General features: G+C 36.5%; 1 protein-coding gene across 1 annotated transcript in view; it reads left to right on the forward strand.

Annotated features, from left to right (window-relative positions):
• ERMP1 (endoplasmic reticulum metallopeptidase 1) overlaps window positions 1-19,868 on the forward strand; it is a 52,737-nt gene that overhangs the window by 29,000 nt on the left and 3,869 nt on the right. The window contains exons 11-13 of the mRNA XM_082404374.1: window positions 596-748; window positions 2,865-3,067; window positions 3,639-3,754. Coding sequence (XP_082260500.1) covers window positions 596-748; window positions 2,865-3,067; window positions 3,639-3,754 — 472 coding nt within the window. The remainder of the gene's footprint in view (window positions 1-595; window positions 749-2,864; window positions 3,068-3,638; window positions 3,755-19,868) is intronic.

Raw genomic sequence — 19,868 nt, forward strand, 5'->3', positions numbered from 1 at the left:
TTACTTTTATTGCAGTTTTTCCTTATGTGCAGGTCCACAGGCAGAGTCTTGAAGGTGCATCTAAAAGATGAATCCAGCACATAGGCACATTATGAAAGCATTATTAGAACTTGAGTTTTGTTGAAATAGGCCTACTTACTTGCTTAAAAGCTTACCTCTGGTTCTTTAATAAAAGCCTGATGTCATGATGTTTGGTACAACCCAAATAGTGTCTGCTGTGCAGTTAACTTACAGGGTTTGATAGAATCGGAAATAAAATAAGGTCATGGTTTGACTGATGGTGGATGTACATCCTCTAGTCTCTTGGCTGACTGAGCAGAGACACCGTCTCAGTTTCCTTTTTCCCTCTTACTGTCTGGCTGCCTGTCAGAAAGGCACCATCATGCAGATGGGGGCATCTCTCATTTATTTAGGCTCTGACTTGTGATGGAAATCCCTTATAATTAGTGCTTTGTGTACTGGGAGTTGGAGTATGGTAGCACATGCTGATACATGTCCTTTATTATCTGTCTGACAATACCTGTTACAAAGTAAAGTCAGTAAAGCCACCTTTCTGCCAATGGTAATTTTTCTATTTTTGTGTTTTGTGTTTTAGATTAACTTCATCTACCTTGCCAAAAGCACAAAAAGAACTATGCTAACTTTAACTTTGGTATGTACAATTGCATTCCTCCTTGTTTGCAGTGGAACTTTTTTCCCATACAGCTCCAACCCTGCCAGTCCAAAGCCAAAGAGAGTGTTCCTTCAGGTAAGAGCGATTTTGCGTGAGCTGTTTGAGATCCTGGAGAGGAAAGGCTTATGGTGTTTTGAGCTTACTAGTCAACAGTGAAGCTCGAAACACATAAGTGACTTTTCTACTGTTGACCTGTTAGTTGTACCTCGACTATTTTGTGTAAGGCAGTGAGGAAAAGACCGACCATCAAGAGGCATTCTTATCAGCTAGAAACACTTCTCCTAAGAGCCTGAATCGGAAATGTCTGCTTGTTGCTCTTATTACTGTTCAAATTACAAAAATGTACCTACTTGGAAAAACGAGAGCAAATATGTATCATGGAATAATGAGCTGTCAGAAGTACAGACTGTAATAATGTCTGTGGGCTGAGTAAAAATATGACCTCCTGTCAACTGGCAAAATGAAACAGATTCTTTAAAATGTGGTAAGATTGATCTTAGGTAATGTTCAAGGTAATGTGACAGTGAAAATATAATAACTTAGATATTAATAAAAGATTTAGAACTTTCTTAGATTTCAGGTTTTTCTGCAAACTTTTTAGAGCTGGTGTTAAAACAGGAAAAAGAACTTAAGTCACCTTTTTTCCAGTCTTCCTCTCTGTTAGAGGGAATGGAGTGGCCAAACAGAAAAGCCAAGAGTCATAACCTAGATAATTATTCAAGGACTTGAGTAAGTAGTAATAATATATTTGAACTTAAATATCAGAGAGGAGATTTTGAGAAAGAGCCAACTATTCCTTGTTTTTGTTTCCAGTCCTGTAGGACACAGTGATACGTTTTATGCGACAAATTTTACAATCACATCAGTAGTCAATAGGAAAAGCTAGATTTTTATTTTTAAAAACTCTTGTTCTGATTTGTTTTGGGGTTCTCTTCTTCCCCAGTGCCAGAAGTTGACAAACTTTTCCTATAAAGGGCCAGAAAATAAATATTTTAGGCTCTGCCAGCCATGTGGTCTCTGTTGCAGCTACTCTGTTTCTACAGAGTGAAAGGAGCCATAGATGATACCTGCAGATGAATGTGGCCATGTTTTAATAAAGCTTTATTTATAAAAATGGCAGTGGGCCATTTGACCTGTGGGCTGTGGTTTACCCCTGCCCTTTGCAATCCTTTTTCTTTTCCTGTTTGATATTCTTCAGGCTGGTTTCCGTTGTTAATAGAGCTATTCCAGATGGAGCATGGTGCCTTTTCATAGAATTCTGTTAGGCACAGGTCTGTCATCTAGTGGTGAGCTGTGATTCCTATTTTTCTCTGCACATGAATTAGCATGTAACACCCCGAAAGAGAAATGTGTGTGTATTTCTTTTAGAATGTATTTAAGTCCTTTTAGGACTTTTAGGAGTTCTAGTTTTCATGTCTCTTATATCTGAAATAGTAGGTTTTCAGAAAAATTTTATATGAAATTTAAATATAGAAATATATTTGAAAGAAATAATAAAATAATCATGTGAGTATCTACTGAGTTTAAAAGATCATTAGCTGTACCTTAGAAAACCTCAGTATGCCCTTCTTAATCCCAACTCTTTTGCTCCTCTCCCTCTTACCACCCCCCAAAGTACTGACTATCTTAAAGGTTGGAGTTAATCATTATTTTACCACATATGTATTAATCGCTAAACAACAACATATAGTTTTGCCTGTTTTTGAGCTTCTTACAGGTAAAGCCGTACCATATACTTTTTGGTGGCTTGCTTTTTATTGCCCAACAGCATGTCAGAGTCTTCCAGGTTGATTTGTGTCACTGTAGTTCATTATTTTTCATTGCTGAATAGACTTCTGTCATAGGATGATGCCCCAATTTATTTGCCCATTCTACTGTTAATGAACAGTTGGGTTGTTTCCAGTTTTTGCTAATATGGACAATGCTGAACCAACACTTTTGTACCTTGCAAGAGTTTATCTAAGGTCCATATTCAGGAGTGGAGTTGCTGGCTTGAAGGGTATGCGCATGTTAACTTTATTAGGTAATGCCAAGCAGCCTCCTAAAGTGATTGTGCCAGCGGTGGGTTCCTATTGCTCAGTAGCCTCATCATTTCTTGGTATTGTCATTTAGTCATTTCTGTTAATCTGGAGTGGGGATGTGGGTGAAGGAGTTCAAACAGTAGTTTCCTCATTAGTCTTGTTCTTTTCAGCATGTGACTAGAACATTTCATGACTTGGATGGAAATGTAGTTAAACGAGACTCTGGAATATGGATCAACGGGTTTGATTATACCGGAATGTCTCACATAACACCTCACATTCCCGAGATCAACGATACCATCCGAGCTCACTGTGAGGAGAACGCACCCCTATGTGGTTTCCCTTGGTATCTTCCAGTGCACTTTCTCATCAGGTTGGTTCATTACTTTTCTGCTTTTAGTTGGCGGTTAGTTTGTTCTCAAGTCCTATCAGTGTATCAGTACTTTATTATTTAAACTGGTTAACACAGAAGTTGAGTGCTGTTTATACTTTTTTTTTTTAATATCACTACAAAAGTTGTATTTCTTTGTGGGATAAAGCACTCAGAAGTTTTTTATTCTCCCCCAAATTTTGCTTTTTCAAATAGGAAGTCTTTCCTCTAGAAAGCTGAATAGTTAGAAAGTGTAGCCCTCTTAACTGGTCTAACAGATAGCAAGCAGCTAAGTCAATTTCAAATTGTTTTATTTCTGGGAAGTTTTTATGGTTTGGCAGTGAAGGAATGGATGAGAAGAAATAGGATGGGTAGTGGAATCAAGATCACCTAGGATCCTTGTTCTTATCTTTGGGAAGGTTTTATTACACAATAACCTGGGCCTCAGAGAAACTGACAGTGTTTATCATATCCATCAGTTTATGTGTTTATTATATTCTGAGCACGTCCATGAATTATAGCTCAAAATCAACTAATAAAGCAACCTGAATATTGAAGTTACCTTTCCAAATAGGAAAAACTGGTATCTTCCTGCCCCAGAAGTTTCTCCAAAAGAACCTGCTCATTTCAGACTTGTATCCAAAGAACAGACACCCTGGGATTCTGTAAAGCTGACCTTTGAAGTAACAGGTAAGTCATATGATAGTTTTTTCTTCTCTCTGTCACTTCTTAAAAATTTTAATATGCATGTATATTTTTTCCCTCAAATGTATAATAGTGACCAGCAACTTAGGAAGAACTTGGTGTTTTTAAAAGCAATTGAAGCTGGTTATGATTTTTAAAAGAAAATTTAATAGACTTTATTTTTTAGAGTAGTTTTAAGTTTACAGAAAAATTGACCAGAAAGTACAGAGATTTCCCTATTGTCCCTTCTACCCCCCAGCTTCCCTTATTATTATCCCTTTTGCATTAAGTATGGTACATCTCTTACAATTGATGAGCCTACATTGATACATTATTATTAACTAAAGTCCTTAGTTTACATTAGACTTAGTTCACTCTTTGTGTTGTTTAGTTCTATGGGTTTTGACAGATGCATATGGTCATGTATCTACTATTACAGTATCATACAGAATAGATTCACTGCCCTCAAATCCCCTGTCTCCACTTATTCACCCCTCTCTCCTTCCTCCCTCTGGCAACCACTGATCTTTTTACTGTCTCCATTGTTTTGCCTTTTCCAGAATATCGTATAGCTGGAATTATACTTTGTAGCCTTTTCGGATTGGCTTCTTTTGTTTAGTAATTTTCATTTAAGGTGCCTTTATGTCTTTTAGTGGCTTGATAGCTCATTTCTTTTTATTGCTGTGAATGTACCACAGTTTGTTTATCTTCTGACCTACTGAGGAACATCTTGGTTGCTTCCAGTTTTTGGCAGTTGTGAGTAAAGCTTCTATACACATTTGTGTGCAGATTTTTGTGTAGAATAAGTTTTCAACTCATTTGGATAAATATCTAGGAGTGCAATTGCTGGACTGTATAGTAAGCTTATATTTACCTTCGTAAGAAACTGCCGAAGTGTCTTCCAAAGGCAGTATGAATTCCCACCAGCAATGAATGTGAGTTCCTGTTGCTCTACATTCTCACCAGCATTTGGTGCTGTTAGTGTTTTGGATATTAGCCATTCTTTTTTTTTTAATTTTTAAAATTTATTTATTTTTTTATACAGCAGGTTCTTATTAGTCATCCATTTTATACACATCAGTGTATACATGTCAATTCCAATCGCCCCATTCATCACACCACCACCGCCACCCCCCGCCACTTTCCCCACTTGGTGTCCATAAGTACGTTCTCCACATCTGTGTTTCAATTTCTGCCCTGCAAACCGGTTCATCTGTACCGTTTTTCTAGGTTCCACATATATGCGTTAATATACAATATTTGTTTTTCTCTTTCTGACTTACTTCACTCTGTATGACAGTCCCTAGATCCATCCACGTCTCTACAAATGACCCAATTTTGTTCCTTTTTACGGCTGAGTAATATTCCATTGTATATATGTACCGCATCTTCTTTATCCATTCGTCTGTCGATGGGCATTTACGTTGCTTCCATGACCTGGCTATTGTAAATAGTGCTGCAATGAACATTGGGGTGCATGTGTCTTTTTGAATTATGGTTTTCTTTGGATATATGCCCAGTAGTGGGATTGGTGAGTCATATGGTAATTCTATTTTTAGTTTAAGGAACCTCCATACTGTTCTCCATAGTGGCTGTATCAATTTACATTCCCACCAACAGTGCAAGAGGGTTCCCTTTTCTCCACACCCTCTCCAGCATTTGTTGTTTGTAGATTTTCTGATGATGCCCATTCTAACAGGAGTGAGGTGATACCTCATTGTAGTTTTGATTTGCATGTCTCTAATAATTAGTGAGTTGAGCAGCTTTTCATGTGCTTCTTGGCCATCTGTATGTCTTCTTTGGAGAAATGTCTATTTAGGTCTTTTGCCCATTTTTGGATTGGGTTGTTTGTTTTTTTAATATTGAGCTGCATGAGCTGTTTATATATGTTGGAGATTAATCCTTTGTCCGTTGATTCATTTGCAAATATTTTCTCCTATTCTGAGGGTTGTCTTTTCCTCTTGTTTGTAGTTTCCTTTGCTTTGCAAAAGCTTTTAAGTTTCATTAGGTCCCATTTGTTTATTTTTGTTTTTATTTCCATTACTCTAGGAGGTGGATCAAAAAAGATCTTGCTGTGATTTATGTCAAAGAGTGTTCTTCCTATGTTTTCCTCTACGAGTTTTATAGTGTCTGGTCTCACATTTAGGTCTCTAATCCATTTTGGGTTTATTTTTGTGTATGGTGTTAGGAAGTGTTCTAATTTCATTCTTTTACATGTAGCTGTCCAGTTTTCCCAGCACCACTTATTGAAGAGACTGTCTTTTCTCCACTGTGTATCCTTGCCTCCTTTGTCATAGAGTAGTTGACCATAGGTGCATGGGTTTATCTCTGGGCTTTCTATCCTGTTCCACTGATCTATATTTCTGTTTTTGTGCCAGTACCATATTATCTTGATTACTGTAGCTTTGTAGTATAGTCTGAAGTCAGGGAGTCTGATTCCTCCAGCTCCGTTTTATTCCCTCAAGACTCCATTGGTTTTTCGGGGTCTTTTGTGTCTCCATACAAATTTTAAGATTATTTGTTCTAGTTCTGTAAAAAATGCCATTGGTAATTTGATGGGGATTGCATTGAATCTGAAGATTACTTTGGGTAGTATAGTCATTTCATAATATTGATTCTTCCAATCCAACAACATGGTATATCTCTCCATCTGTTGGTATCATCCTTAATTTCTTTCATCAGTGTCTTATAGTTTTCTGCATACAGGTCTTTTGTCTCCCTAGGTAGGCTTATTCCTAGGTATTTTATTCTTTTTGTTGCAATGGTAAATGGGAGGGTTTCCTTAATTTCTCTTTCAGATTTTTCATCATTAGTATATAGGAATGCAAGAGATTTCTGTGGATTAATTTTGTATCCTGCAACTTTACCAAATTCATTGATTAGCTCTAGTAGTTTTCTGGTGGCATCTTTAGGATTCTCTTTGTATAGTATCATCTCATCTGCAAACAGTGACAGTTTTACTTCTTCTTTTCCAATTTGTATTCCTTTTATTTCTTTTTCTTCTCTGATTGCCGTGGCTAGGACTTCCAAAACTATGTTGAATAATAGTGGTGAGAGTGGACATCCTTGTCTTCTTCCTGATCTTAGAGGAAATGCTTTCAGTTTTTCACCATTGAGAATGATGTTTGCTGTGGGTTTGTCATATATGGCCTTTATTATATTGAGGTAGGTTGCATCTTTGCCCACTTTCTGGAGAGTTTTTATCATAAATGGGTGTTGAATTTTGTCAAAAGCTTTTTCTGCATCTATTGAGATGATCATATGGTTTTTATTCTTCAATTTGTTAATATGGTGTATCACATTGACTGATTTGCATATACTGAAGAATCCTTGCATCCCTGGGATAAATCCCACTTGATCATGGTGTATGATCCTTTTAATGTGTTGTTGATTCTGTTTGCTAGTATTTTGTTGAGGATTTTTGCATCTATATTCATCAGTGATATTGGTGTGTAATTATCTTTTTTTGTAGTATCTTTGTCTCATTTTGGCATCAGGGTGATGGTGGCCTCATAGAATGAGTTTTGGAGTGTTCCTTTCTCTGCAATTTTTTGGAAGAGTTTGAGAAGGATGGGTGTTAGCTCTTCTCTAAATTTTTGATAGAATTCACCTGTGAAGCCATCTGGTCCTGGACTTTTGTTTGTTGGAAGATTTTAAATCACAGTTTCAATTTCATTACTTGCGACTGGTCTGTTCATATTTTCCATTTCTTCCTGGTTCAGTCTGGGAACATTATACCTTTCTAAGAATTTGTCCATTTCTTCCAGGTTGTCCATTTTATTGGCATAGAGTTGCTTGTAGTAGTAGTCTCTTAGGATGCTTTGTATTTCTGCGGTGTCTGTTGTAACTTCTCCTTTTTCATTTCTGATTTTATTTATTTGAGTCCTCTCCCTCTTTTTCTTGATGAGTCTGGCTAATGGCTTATCAATTTTGTTTATCTTCTCAAAGAACCAGCTTTTAGTTTTATTGATCTTTGCTATTGTTTTCTTTGTTTCTATTTCATTTATTTCTGCTCTGATCTTTATGATTTCTTTCCTTCTGCTAACTTTGGGTTTTGTTTGTTCCTCTTTCTCTAGTTCCTAAAAGGTGTAAGGTTAGATTATTTGAGATGCTTCTTGTTTCCTGAGGTAGGCTTGTATTGCTATCAGCTTCCCTCTTAGAACTGCTTTTGCTGCATCCCATGGGTTTTGGATCATTGTGTTTTCATTGTTATTTGTCTCTAGGTATTTTTTGATTTCCTCTTTGATTTCTTCAGTGATCTCTTGGTTATTTAGTAAGGTATTGTTTAGCCTCCATGTGTTTGTGGTTTTTACATTTTTTTTCCTGTAATTGATTTCTAATCTCATAGCATTGTGGTCAGAAAAGATGCTTGAAATTTATTTCAATTTTCTTAAATTTACTTAGGCTTGATTTGTCACCCAAGATGTGATCTATCCTGGAGAATGTTCCATACACACTTGAGAAGAAAGTGTGATCTGCTGCTTTTGGATGGAATGTCCTATAAATATCAATTAAATCTTTCTGGTCTATTGTGTCATTTAAAGCTTGTGTTTCCTTATTAATTTTCTGTTTGGATGATCTGTCCATTGGTGTAAGTGAGGTGTTAAAATCCCCCACAATTATTGTGTTACTGTCGATTTCCTCTTTTATAGCTGTTAGCATTTGCCATATGTATTGAGGTGCTCCTATGTTGGGTGCATAGATATTTATAATTGTTATATCTTCTTGGATTGATCCCTTGATCATTTTGTAGTGTCCTTCCTTGCCTCTTGTAACATTATTTTAAAGTCTATCCAGCTTTCTTTTGATTTCCATTTGCATGGAATATCTTTTTCCATCCCCTCACTTTCAGTCTGTATGTGTCCCTAGGTCTGAAGTGGGTCTCTTGTAGACAGCATATATATGGGTCTTGTTTTTGTATCCATTCAGCAAGCCTGTGTCTTTTGGTGGGAGCATTTAATCCATTCATGTTTAAGGTAATTATCGATATGTATGTTCCTATTACTATTTTCTTAATTGTTTTGGGTTTGTTTTTGTAGGTTCTTTTCTTGCCTTGTGTTTCCCACTTAGATAACTTCCTTTAGCATTTGTTGTAGAGCTGGTTTGGTGGTGCTGAATTCTCTTAGCTTTTGGTTGTTTGTAAAGCTTTTGATTTCTCCATCAAATCTGAATGAGATCCTTGCCGGGTAGAGTAATCTTGGTTGTAGGTTCTTTCCTTTCATCCCTTTAAATATGTCATGCCACTCTCTTCTGGCTTGTAGAGTTTCTGCTGAGAAATCAGGTGTTAACCTTATGGGAGTTCCCTTGCATGGTATTTGTTGTTTTTCCCTTGCTGCTTTCAATAATTTTTCTTTGTCTTTAATTTTTGCCAATTTGATTACTGTGTTTCTCCTTGGGTTTATCCTGTATGGGACTCTCTGCGCTTCCTGGACTTGGGTGGCTATTTCCTTTCCCGTGTTAGGGAAGTTTTCGACTATAATCTCTTCAGATACTTTCTTGGGTCCTTTCTCTCTCTCTTCTCCTTCTGGGACCCCTATAATGCGAATGTTGTTGCATTTAATGTTGTCCCAGAGGTCTCTTAGGCTGTCTTCATTTCTTTTCATTCTTTTTTCTTTATTCTGTTCTGCGGCAGTGAATTCCACCATTCTGTCTTCCAGGTCACTTATCCGTTCTTCTGCCTCAGTTATTCTATTGTTCCTTCTAGTTTTCAGTTATTGTATTGGTCATCTCTGTTTGTTTGTTCTTTAATTCTTCTAGGGCTTTGTTAAACATTTCTTGCATCTTCTCAATCTATGCCTCCATTCTTTTTCCAAGGTCCTGGATCATCTTCACTATCATTATTCTGAATTCTTTTTCTGGAAGGTTGCCTATCTCCACTTTGTTGTTTTTCTGGGGTTTTATCTTGTTCCTTCATCTGGTACATAGCCCTCTGCCTTTTCATCTTGTCTGTCTTTCTGTGAATGTGGTTTTTGTTCCACAGGCTGCAGGATTGTAGTTCTTCTTGCTTCTGCTGTCTGCCCTCTGGTGGATGAGGCTATCTAAGAGGCTTGTGCAGGTTTCCTGATGGGAGGGACCGGTGGTGGGTAGAGCTGGCTGTTGCTTTGGTGGGCAGAGCTCAGTAAAACTAATCAGTTTGTCTGCTGATGGGTGGGGCTGGGTTCCCTCCCTGTTGGTTGTTTGGCCTGAGGCGACCCAACACTGGAGACTACCTGGGCTCTTTGGTGGGGCTAATGGCGGACTCTGGGAGGGCTCACGCTAAGGAGTACTTCCCAGAACTTCCACTGCCAGTGTTCTTGTGCTCATGGTGAGACACAGCCACCCCCCGCCTCTGCAGGAGACCCTCCAACACTAGCAGGTAGGTCTGGTTCAGTCTCCCGTGGGGGTCACTGCTCCTTCCCCTGGGTCCCAATGCGCACACTACTTTGTGTGTGCCCTCCAAGAGTGGAGTCTCTGTTTCCCCCAGTCCTGTCGAAGTCCTGCAGTCAAATCTCGCTAGCCTTCAAAGTCTGATTCTCTAGGAATTCCTCCTCCTGTTGCCGGACCCCCAGGTTGGGAAGCCTGACGTGGGACTCAGAACCTTCACTCCAGTGGGTGGACTTCTGTGGTATAAGTGTTCTCCAGTTTGTGAGTCACCCACCCAGCAGTTATGGGATTTGATTTTATTGTGATTGCACCCCTCCTACCATCTCATTGTGGCTTCTCCTTTGTCTTTGGATGTGGGGTGTCCTTTTTGGTGAGTTCCAGTGTCCTCCTGTCGACGACTTCAGCAGTTAGCTGTGACCCCGGTGCTCTCACAAGAGGGAGTGAGAACACGTCCTTCTACTCCGCCATCTTGAACCAATCTCGGATTCTAGTCATTCTTATAGATACGTAGTGGTATCTTATTATTGTTTTAATTTGCAATTCCCTAATGACATATGATGTTGAGCAGCTTTTCATACTTATTTGCCATCTGTATAACTTCTTTGGTAAGGTGTCTATTCAGATCTTTTTGTCTGTTTATTAATTTTGTTTTCTTATTGTTGATATTTAAGAGTTTTTTGTATATATGGGTATAAGTCCTTTATCATGTAAGTGTTTTACAAATACTTTCTCCCAGTTTGGCTTGTATTTTCATGTCTTAACAGTGTTTTTTGTAGAGCATAAGTTTTAATTTATTGAAGTCCAACTTAATCACTTTTGTTTTATGGAACATGCTTTTGGTGTTGTGTCTAAAAATCATTGCCAAACCCAGGGTGTCTAGATTTTCTCTAATGTTACCTTCTAGAAGTTTTAAAATTCTGCCTTTTACACTTAGGTGTGTGATATATTTTGAATTAATTTTTGTGAAAGGTATAAGGTCTGTGTCTAGATTCATTTTTTTGCATGTGGATTTCCAGTTGTTCCAGTACCATTTGTTGAAGACTATCCTGTCTCCACTGAGTTGCCTTTCTTTCTTTGTCAAAGATCAGTTGACTATATTTGTGTGGGGCTATTTCTGGGCTCTGTATTTTGTTCTACTCATCTATTTCTCTATTCTTTTCCCATTACTGCACTGTCTTGATCTCTTTAACTTTATAGTATTTCTTGAAGTTGGGTATATCAGTCTTCCGACTTTGTTTCTCTTCAGTATACTGACTATTGCTTGTCTTTTGTCTTTCCATATATCAGTTTGTCAATACCCACAAAATAACTTTTTGGGATTTTGATTGGAATTGCATTGAACCTGTGGATCAAGTTTGGGGAAATGACATCATTATTGACTCTTCCTATCCATGACATGGAATGCCTCTCCATTTATTTGTATCTTATTTGATTTTTTTTTTTGTAGTTTCACAGTTTTGCTCATACAGATCTTGTACATATTTTGTGAGATTTATACCTAAGTATGTCGTTTTTGAGGTGCTAATGTAAATAGTATTGTTCATTGCTGGTATATAGGAAAGCAATTAACTTTTGTATGTTAACCTTGTATCCTGCAACCTTGCTATAATTGTTTATTAGTTCCAGGATTTTTTTAGTTGATTCTTCTGGATTTTCTACCTAGATGATCATGTCATTTGCAAACAAAGACAGTTTTATTTCTTCCTTTCCAATCTTTATACTTTTTATTTCCTTTTCTTATCTCATGGCATTAGCTAGGACTTCCAGTATGATTTTAAAAATGAGTGGTGAGAGGGGTCATCCTTGCCTTGTTCCTGATCTTAATGGGAAAGCTTTCTTACCAACTGAGTATGATGTTAGCTGTAGCTTTTCTGTAGATGTTCTTCAGATCAGGTTGGGGAAGTTCCCATCTATTTTTAGTTTGCTAAGAGTTTTATTCTGAATGAATGTTGGATTATGTCAAATACTTTTCTGTCTTTTGATATGATCATGTGGTTTTTCTTCTTTAGCATGTTGATATCATGCATTACATTACTTGATTTTTAAATGTTGAACCAATCTCACATACCTGGAATAAATTCTACTTGGTCATAGTGTATAATTCTTCTTATACGTTGTTGGATTTGATTTTCTAATATTATGTTGAGGATTTTTACGTCTGTGTTTATGAAGGAGTACTAATCTTTAAGTTTTCCTGTAATGTCTTTGTGTGGTTTTGGTGTTAAGAGTAATGCTGGCCTCACAGAATTAGTTAGAAAGTGTTCCTTCTGCTTCTGTCTTCTTCTGGAGGAGATTGTAGAGAGTTTGTATAATTTCTTCCTTAAATGTTTGGTGAAATGCACTAGCAAACCCATCTGGGCCTGATTCTTTCTGTTTTGGAAGGTCATTAATTATTGATTCAATTTTGTTTAATAAATAAAGGACTATTTCAGATTGTCTGTTTCTTCTTGTGTGTGTATTGGCAGGTTGTGTCTTTGAAGGAATTGGTCTGTTTCATCTGGGTTTTCAAATTTCGGGGCCTACAGTGTTCATAATATTCTTTTGTTATCCTTTTACTGCCCATGGGATCTGTAGTGATGTCACCTCTTTCATTTCTGAGATTAGTAATCTGTGCCTTCTCTCTTTTTCTCTTAGCTTGGCTAGAGGTTTATCAATTTTATTGATCTTTTCAAAGAACCAGTTTTTGGTTCTATTGATTTTTCTCTATTGACTTCCTATTTCAATTTCATTAATTTCTGCCCTATTTTTAAGTATTTCTTTTTTTCTGCTTAGTTTGGATTTAAATACTCTTCTTTTTCTAGCTTATTAAAGTGGAAGCTTAGATTATTGACTTTAGATCATCTTTTCTAATGTATGCATTCAATGCTATATTTTTCCCCCTAAGCTCTATTTTGGCTGCATCTCACAAATTTAAAATTTTAGTTCAATTTACTTAAAAATTTCTCTTGAGGCTTCTTTGACTCATTTGTTATTTAGAAGTATGTTCTTTAATCTTCAAATATTTTGAATTTTCCAGCTGTTTTTCAATATTTATTTCTACAATTTCATTGTAGTCTGAGAGCATACTTTATATGATTTCTATTCTAAATTTGTTGAGGTGTGTTTTATGGTGCAGGATACGGTCTCTCTTGGTGAATGTTCCATGTGAGCTTGAAAAGAATGTGTATTCTGGTTTTGGATGAAGTTCTATGAATGTTTTTGATGGTGGTGTTTTAGTTCAACTATATACCCTTACTGATTTTCTGCCTGCTGGATTTGTCAGTTACTGTAAAGTGTTGTTGAAGTCTCCAACTATAATGGTGAATTTGTCTTTTTCTCTTTCCATTCTGTCAGTTTTTGCCTCACCTATTTTGGTCTGCTTTTTAGGCACATAGCAATTATACTTGTTTGATAAAACTGATATATTAGCATTTTGATTATATTTGTTAAAAATTATTTTAAGTGGTTTAGAGCTTTCAATAAGTTTACTTTAAATAACACTATACTGCTTCATGGGTAGTACAGATGCTTTATAATGTAATATTCCCAATCCTTCCCTCCCTGGGATTCTGTAAAATTGACCTTTGAAGCAATGGGTAAGTCAGACAAGTTTTTTTTTTCTTCTTTCTCTTTCACTTCTTAAACTTTATAATATGTTGCATGTGAGCTTTTTTCCCCTCAGATTTATTATCATGACCAGCAACTTGAGAGCTTATAGTGTTTCTAAAAACAAATTGAGGCAGATTATAATTTTTAAGGAGCTTTATTGAAAAACTTTTAGTGTCAGATATTAGTTGTCAGGTAGATCCAAAACAGCATTTGGCCTGGCATTAGTAGACAGTGTGACTTTATTTACCTTTCTTGGTATATTTACTATGTTTAAAACTAGTAGTTAGCTCCTTGAGCTTCTCAACTGGTGTTCTGGCTTCTGAGTCTTGTCTCTAATATTATTTTTCAAAAATACATTTGATCACGTCACTTTCCTGCTTAAAGAACTTTTAATGATTTCCTGTTGCTGCAGAATACATCCAAGTTCTTTGGCAAAGCATGTTTGGTCTTTGGTAGTTTGGCCCAGGTACCCATTTAAACTTTTTTCAGCACTTCCCTTGATGCATTCCTTAGCTACATCCAACTGCCCCTTTCTGTCCAGTCAAACACATACTCACTCCTGGTGAGAGAGAGATTTTCTTGCTACTACCTGCCACCCAAACTCTGTGTTTCTCCCCTTGGCAAAATGCCAAGATTACGCTGACATTTCTCTCCCATCTTCTCCAACAGACTAAGGAACTGCTATCCTTTTTCTTTCCTTTGTACATATCTTGATTGTAGCGCTGACCTCCTTGTATCATGATTATTTAGTTCATGTCTGTATTGTCCACTAGAATTCAAGGGAGGCAGACATGGGTGGATTCTTATCTTTCTGTTCTTGGTGCCCAGTGAAATCACTGACACATAATGGGCACTCAAATGTGTTGAGTTAAATTAAATTTGTCAGCTTTTTTCTTTTTAAGATGGTACCCAGATATGTGAGCAAACACCATACTAGATGTTTCCAGTGATGGTATTTTTTGGATGGGATTGACATTTAATTTAAATCAGTAAATTCTGAGTAGAGCAGACTGTTCTCCATAATGTGGTGGGCTTCATCCAATCAGTTGAAGGCCTTAAAAAAAAAGACTCTCCTCCTCCAAGGAGGGGGAGTCTTGCCAGCACAGCCTAGGAATTCAAATTCAGCTCTTTCCTGAGTCTCCAGCCTGCCAGCCCCTACTGCAGATTTTGGATTTGCCAGCCTCTACAATTACATGAGCCAGTTCTGTAAAATAATTCTCTTTCTCCACACATCCTATTCTGTTTCTCTAGAGAACCCTAATACAGGAAGTTCATTTTTAAAAGTTCCTGCTACTGTTCACTCTGTACTTTAATTACTGAGTTTAAAAAAAAAGGTTGAGGTACTTCCCTGGTGGTGCAGTGGTTAAGAATCCACCTGCCAGTGCAGGGGACATGGGTTTGAGCCCTGGTCCAGGAAGATCCCATGTGCTGCAGAGCAACTAAGCCTGCAAGCCACAAGTACTGAGCCGTGTGCCACAACTACTGAAGCCCGCACACCTAGAGCCCATGCTCTGCAACAAGAGAAGCCACCACAATGAGAAGCCCACGCACTGCAAAGAACAGCCCCTGCTCACCACAACTAGAGAAAGCCCACGTGCAGCAACGAAGACCCGATGCAGCCAAAAATAAATTAATTTTTAAAAAAAAAAAGGTTGATAGAAAGTTGCCCAGGATTTTATGAGTGAAAAGTATCTTCATACGTAACTTTCCCCCTTCCTTATTTTTATTCATTCATATATATATATATATGTTTGTCTTTTAAGGCCTAATTTACATACATTGACATGTCCAGATCTTATACAGTTCCATTAGTTTTGATAAAAGCATACATATACCCACGTAACCACTATCAAAACACAAAACATTTCCATCACCCCAGAAAGTTCCCTTACACTCAAGTCTCCCTGCCCTAGAGAAGCAACTTTGATTCCTACATTGACAGACTTGATTTGCCCATTCTTAAACTTCATATACATGGAATCGTCCAGTATGTAATATTCTGTGTCTGGTCATTAAGCATAATGTGTTTGAGATTGAGCTGTGTTGTTTTTGAGTATCACTATTTTGTTCCTATTCATTGCTGAGTAGTATTCAGTGCATGACTATACCACAGCTTATCATTCTCCTGTTGATGGACACCTGGGCAGTTTCCAGTTTGGGGCTAATATGAATAAAGCTATTATGAACATTCTTGTACAAAGCTTTTTGGGAATATATGTTTTCCACTTCTCTTGGATAAATGTCTAAGAGTGGAATTGTTTGGTTCATAGGACAGACGTTTAACTTTTTAAAATTGTTTTTTTCCATTTTTCACTCCCACCAGTAGTATACGAGAGTTCCAGTTACTCCACATTCTCATCAGAATTTACTGTTTTTTTTCATTTTATCATTTCTTGTGGGTGTTTAGTAGTAGTACCTCTTGCATTCCTCTGATGATAATTAAGATGTGGAACACTTTTCTAAGTGCTTACTGGCCATTCATCTGCTGTTTCCTCATGTCTTTTTCCCTTTTAAAAACTGAGCTTGTTGTCTTACAGGAGTTCATACATTCTAGATAAAATCCTTTATCAGATAACTATAGTGTTATCAAGATTTCTTGCCCACTCATTTTCTTAATGATGTCTTCTGATGTGAAGAAGTTTTAAATTTTTATGAAGTCCATTTTATCAGGTTTTTCTTTCAGGATTAATGCGTTATGTGTCTTCCAAAAAAGCTTGCGTACCCAGAGATCATGAATTTAGACTTTTTCTTTTAGAAACTTTATAGCTTTAAGCTTTTATGTTTAGGCCTGGGATGCACCTTGAGTTAGTTTTTTGTATATGGTGTGAGGTAGAGGTCAAGGTCCTTTTTCCTTTATGGATATCCAGTTGTTCTAGCACCATCTGTTGAAAAAGACTTTGCTCACTGAATTGCTTTGGTGCCCTTGTCAAAAATTATTTGACTGTATAAGTATGGTACTGGCACAAAAACAGAAATATAGATCAATGGTACAGGATAGAAAGCCCAGAGATAAACCTATGCACATATGGGCACCTAATTTATGACAAAGGAGGCAAGAGCATACAATGGAGAAAAGACAGCCTCTTCAATAAGTGGTGCTGGGAAAACTGGACAGCTACATGCAAAAGAATGAAATTAGAACACTACCAAACACCATACACAAAATTACTTGACTGTATATACCTCAGCTTTGCCCACTTTTTACTGAACTTTCTCTTCTACAAGTAGCTTGTTTGGTTTTTGTATTTCCATTCAGTTTAACACAGCAGGGACTTGAAAATCTTGTAAGCGAGGGAAGCTGGAGGACACAAGATGGTAGTAGTGAAATCATAATATTTGGTAGTTAACCAGTGGGATGAAGCACTTATGGGAAGTAAGTGCCTTAGCTGACACTTCTGAAGGTGAATACTTCTGTTTTCTAGGCTTTAAAATTTTAATTAGAAATAAATTTATTTTGCACTAACTGGTTTTCTTCTTCATGCCAATAATTTTTTATTTTATTTAAATGCCAGCCTATAAAAAGGAAGCACAGAAAAATTCAAACCTTTTTCTATCCTTTATGCACCATTTGGAGAATTCCAGTAAAATTCAGATTCCTGGCAGGCAGGTTGCACACCTACTGCCCTGTGTTTTGTGATTACAAATGTCAAGAAATCATTTTTTTTTTAAATTATTTTTTGACGTTATGTGTGCAGGTCTGTTTGTGCACCAGTTACCACACTTTTAATTATAGAAGCTTTATAATTTAATGATTGGGAGGGTTAAGATCCTTTGTAGTTTTTGTTTTTTAGAATCTTCCTTGCCATTTTTTTGTATGCTTATTTTTCCATAATTTTAGTATTTAGAACTTTAGTATCATCTAATATAAAACATATTGCTAATTGGTATTTAGGGGAGTATCATAATAAATTTATAAATTAAGGAGACCTGACATATAATGTTGAATCACCCTATCCATGAACCTGGAAATGTCTTTTGCATTTGTTGGATCAGTTCTACTTTCGTGTCTTTCAGGAGTGCCATAAAGGTTTTGTTGCTACTATCATTGGGATTTTCTCTATCACTATGTCCTCAAACTGGCTATATTTTTTATGTATGAAGGCAGTTGACTTCTGTATGTCATTTTATATCTTGCTACCTTACTGAATCTTCTTGTTTTAGTTAATCACTGATACTAGGGTTCACCAGGTATACCAGGAATTGCCACAATTTAAAGGGCCAGATAGTATTTTAGGCTTCGCCATATGTCTCCATGATATTTTTGTTTGTTAACCACTCTTTAAAAACGTAAAAACCATTCTTAGCCCGAGAGCCATACAAATACAGACCTCAGGTGTATAGTTTACTACTGTATATCATCTGCAAATAATTTTTCTTTACGAACTCTTATGCCTCTAATTGATTTGTCTAAATAACTAATGTTTCTAGCATAGGATAGAACAGTTGCGGAGATGGTGAGCATCCTTACCTTGTTCTTGATATTAGAACCAAGGTCTCTAGTGTTTTCCTATTATGTAAGATATTGACGTTGGGGCTAAGGTATATATTTTTTTATCATGTTAAACAAGCATTCATCACTTGTCATTCCTTGAATGTTTTTTTAAGGAATGGATTTTAATTTTGTGAAAAGCTTTTTTAGCATTATAAAACTAATGACGGGATTTTTCTTCCTTGGGTCTTTTAATAAATGGTGTATCCTACCAGGTCATACATAGGCTATTATTTTCTTAACGTGATGTTGGATTTGTTTGCAAATATATTATTTAGAAATTCCACATCAGTGTTCATGAGTGATATTGGTTTGTGTTGTATGGGGGTTTTTTTGGGGGGGTGGGCGGCTACTGTCCTTATCAGATTTAGGTATACATCATTAATGTATTGAATGTTACACATCATAAAAACAGTTGGTAAGTTTTCCTTAATTTTCATTTTCTTGCAACAGTTTATGGTGCATTAGAACTATTTTGTTGAAAAGTTGGCTTGAATTCCTCTCTAAAACCACCTGGGCCTGGTGCTTTTTCTTAGGGTAGTTTCTTAATAATTTTTCTAGGGAAATTGGTTTGCTTTAGCTTTATTATCTCTGCTTCAGCTTTATTATCTCTTATCAGTTTTGATAATCTGTATTTCCCTAGCAGAATATCCATTTCATGTGGGTTTTCAAACTTACAGAGGGCGGCAGAGTGATTATGTGTGATTTTTTAAACAACCTCTGCTTACTTTTCTTATTTCTCTTTGTGTATACTTGTTTTCTCTGCTCCACTCTCCTTTCCCTCTGTCTCTTTTCCAATCAGGTTAATTAGTGGTTGTCTTGTTAATTTAAAAAAATAACAGATTTTTGATTATTAGGTCTATTTCTTCTATTCTCTATTTCATTGATTTCTAGTTTTACCTGTAATAATGTTTCTTGTCTTTTTAAAAACTCTGTCCACTTGCCTGAAATAACCTTTATTTTTACCCTTCCTGAATCTCTTTATGTTTCTTGGAATACAGTATGTGATTAGGTCTAGCTTTGTAAGCTAAGTTAAACTTTTTTTTCTTTTAGCAGCTGGGTTAGGTCTTTTCACATTTATTTTTACTGTGTAACTATAATACTTTTGGTCTCAACTTTCACACAATATTTATAATTACGTGTGTTTTAGCTGCTGTAGTTTTTTCTATGATGTGCTGTCTTTGCTCTTTAAAAAAGTAGTTTCTGGCATGTAAGGTTTATATTTTTGTTTTGATTGCCTGTTATTTAACCTTTTACTATCTGTGTGTCAGTGTTTAATTATATTCTTTAACTCTATTAGCTTATACAACAGTTTGATTATCTGCTTTGCCCTTTCCCTCTGTGTTTGTTACATGCAACATTTGTCCATTAGTCTTCCACCCTCACCTCAGTATTTGTTTGTCTTAATAATGTATGTGGATATATTAAAATCCTGTCAGTTCTTTTGCTTTAGTTTTTGCAGTTATCTCTTGGGTTAGATGAAGCTTATTCTCTAGATTTCTGAAGAAGGGCTCATGAGTGGTAAGGTTCTTGCATGTTTAAATGACCAGACCGAGATGTAAACAGGTTTTCTCATTATAACTTTTCTGCTGCACCTCATTACTTACCTTTGTTGATACACACTGAACATCCAACCTGGCAGACCTTTTTTAGGTTTGTACTGAGTGTCTTAAAAGTGAT

The sequence above is a fragment of the Balaenoptera borealis genome (assembly GCF_965194805.1).
Source record: "Balaenoptera borealis genome assembly, chromosome: 8".
Lineage (NCBI taxonomy): Eukaryota > Metazoa > Chordata > Mammalia > Artiodactyla > Balaenopteridae > Balaenoptera > Balaenoptera borealis.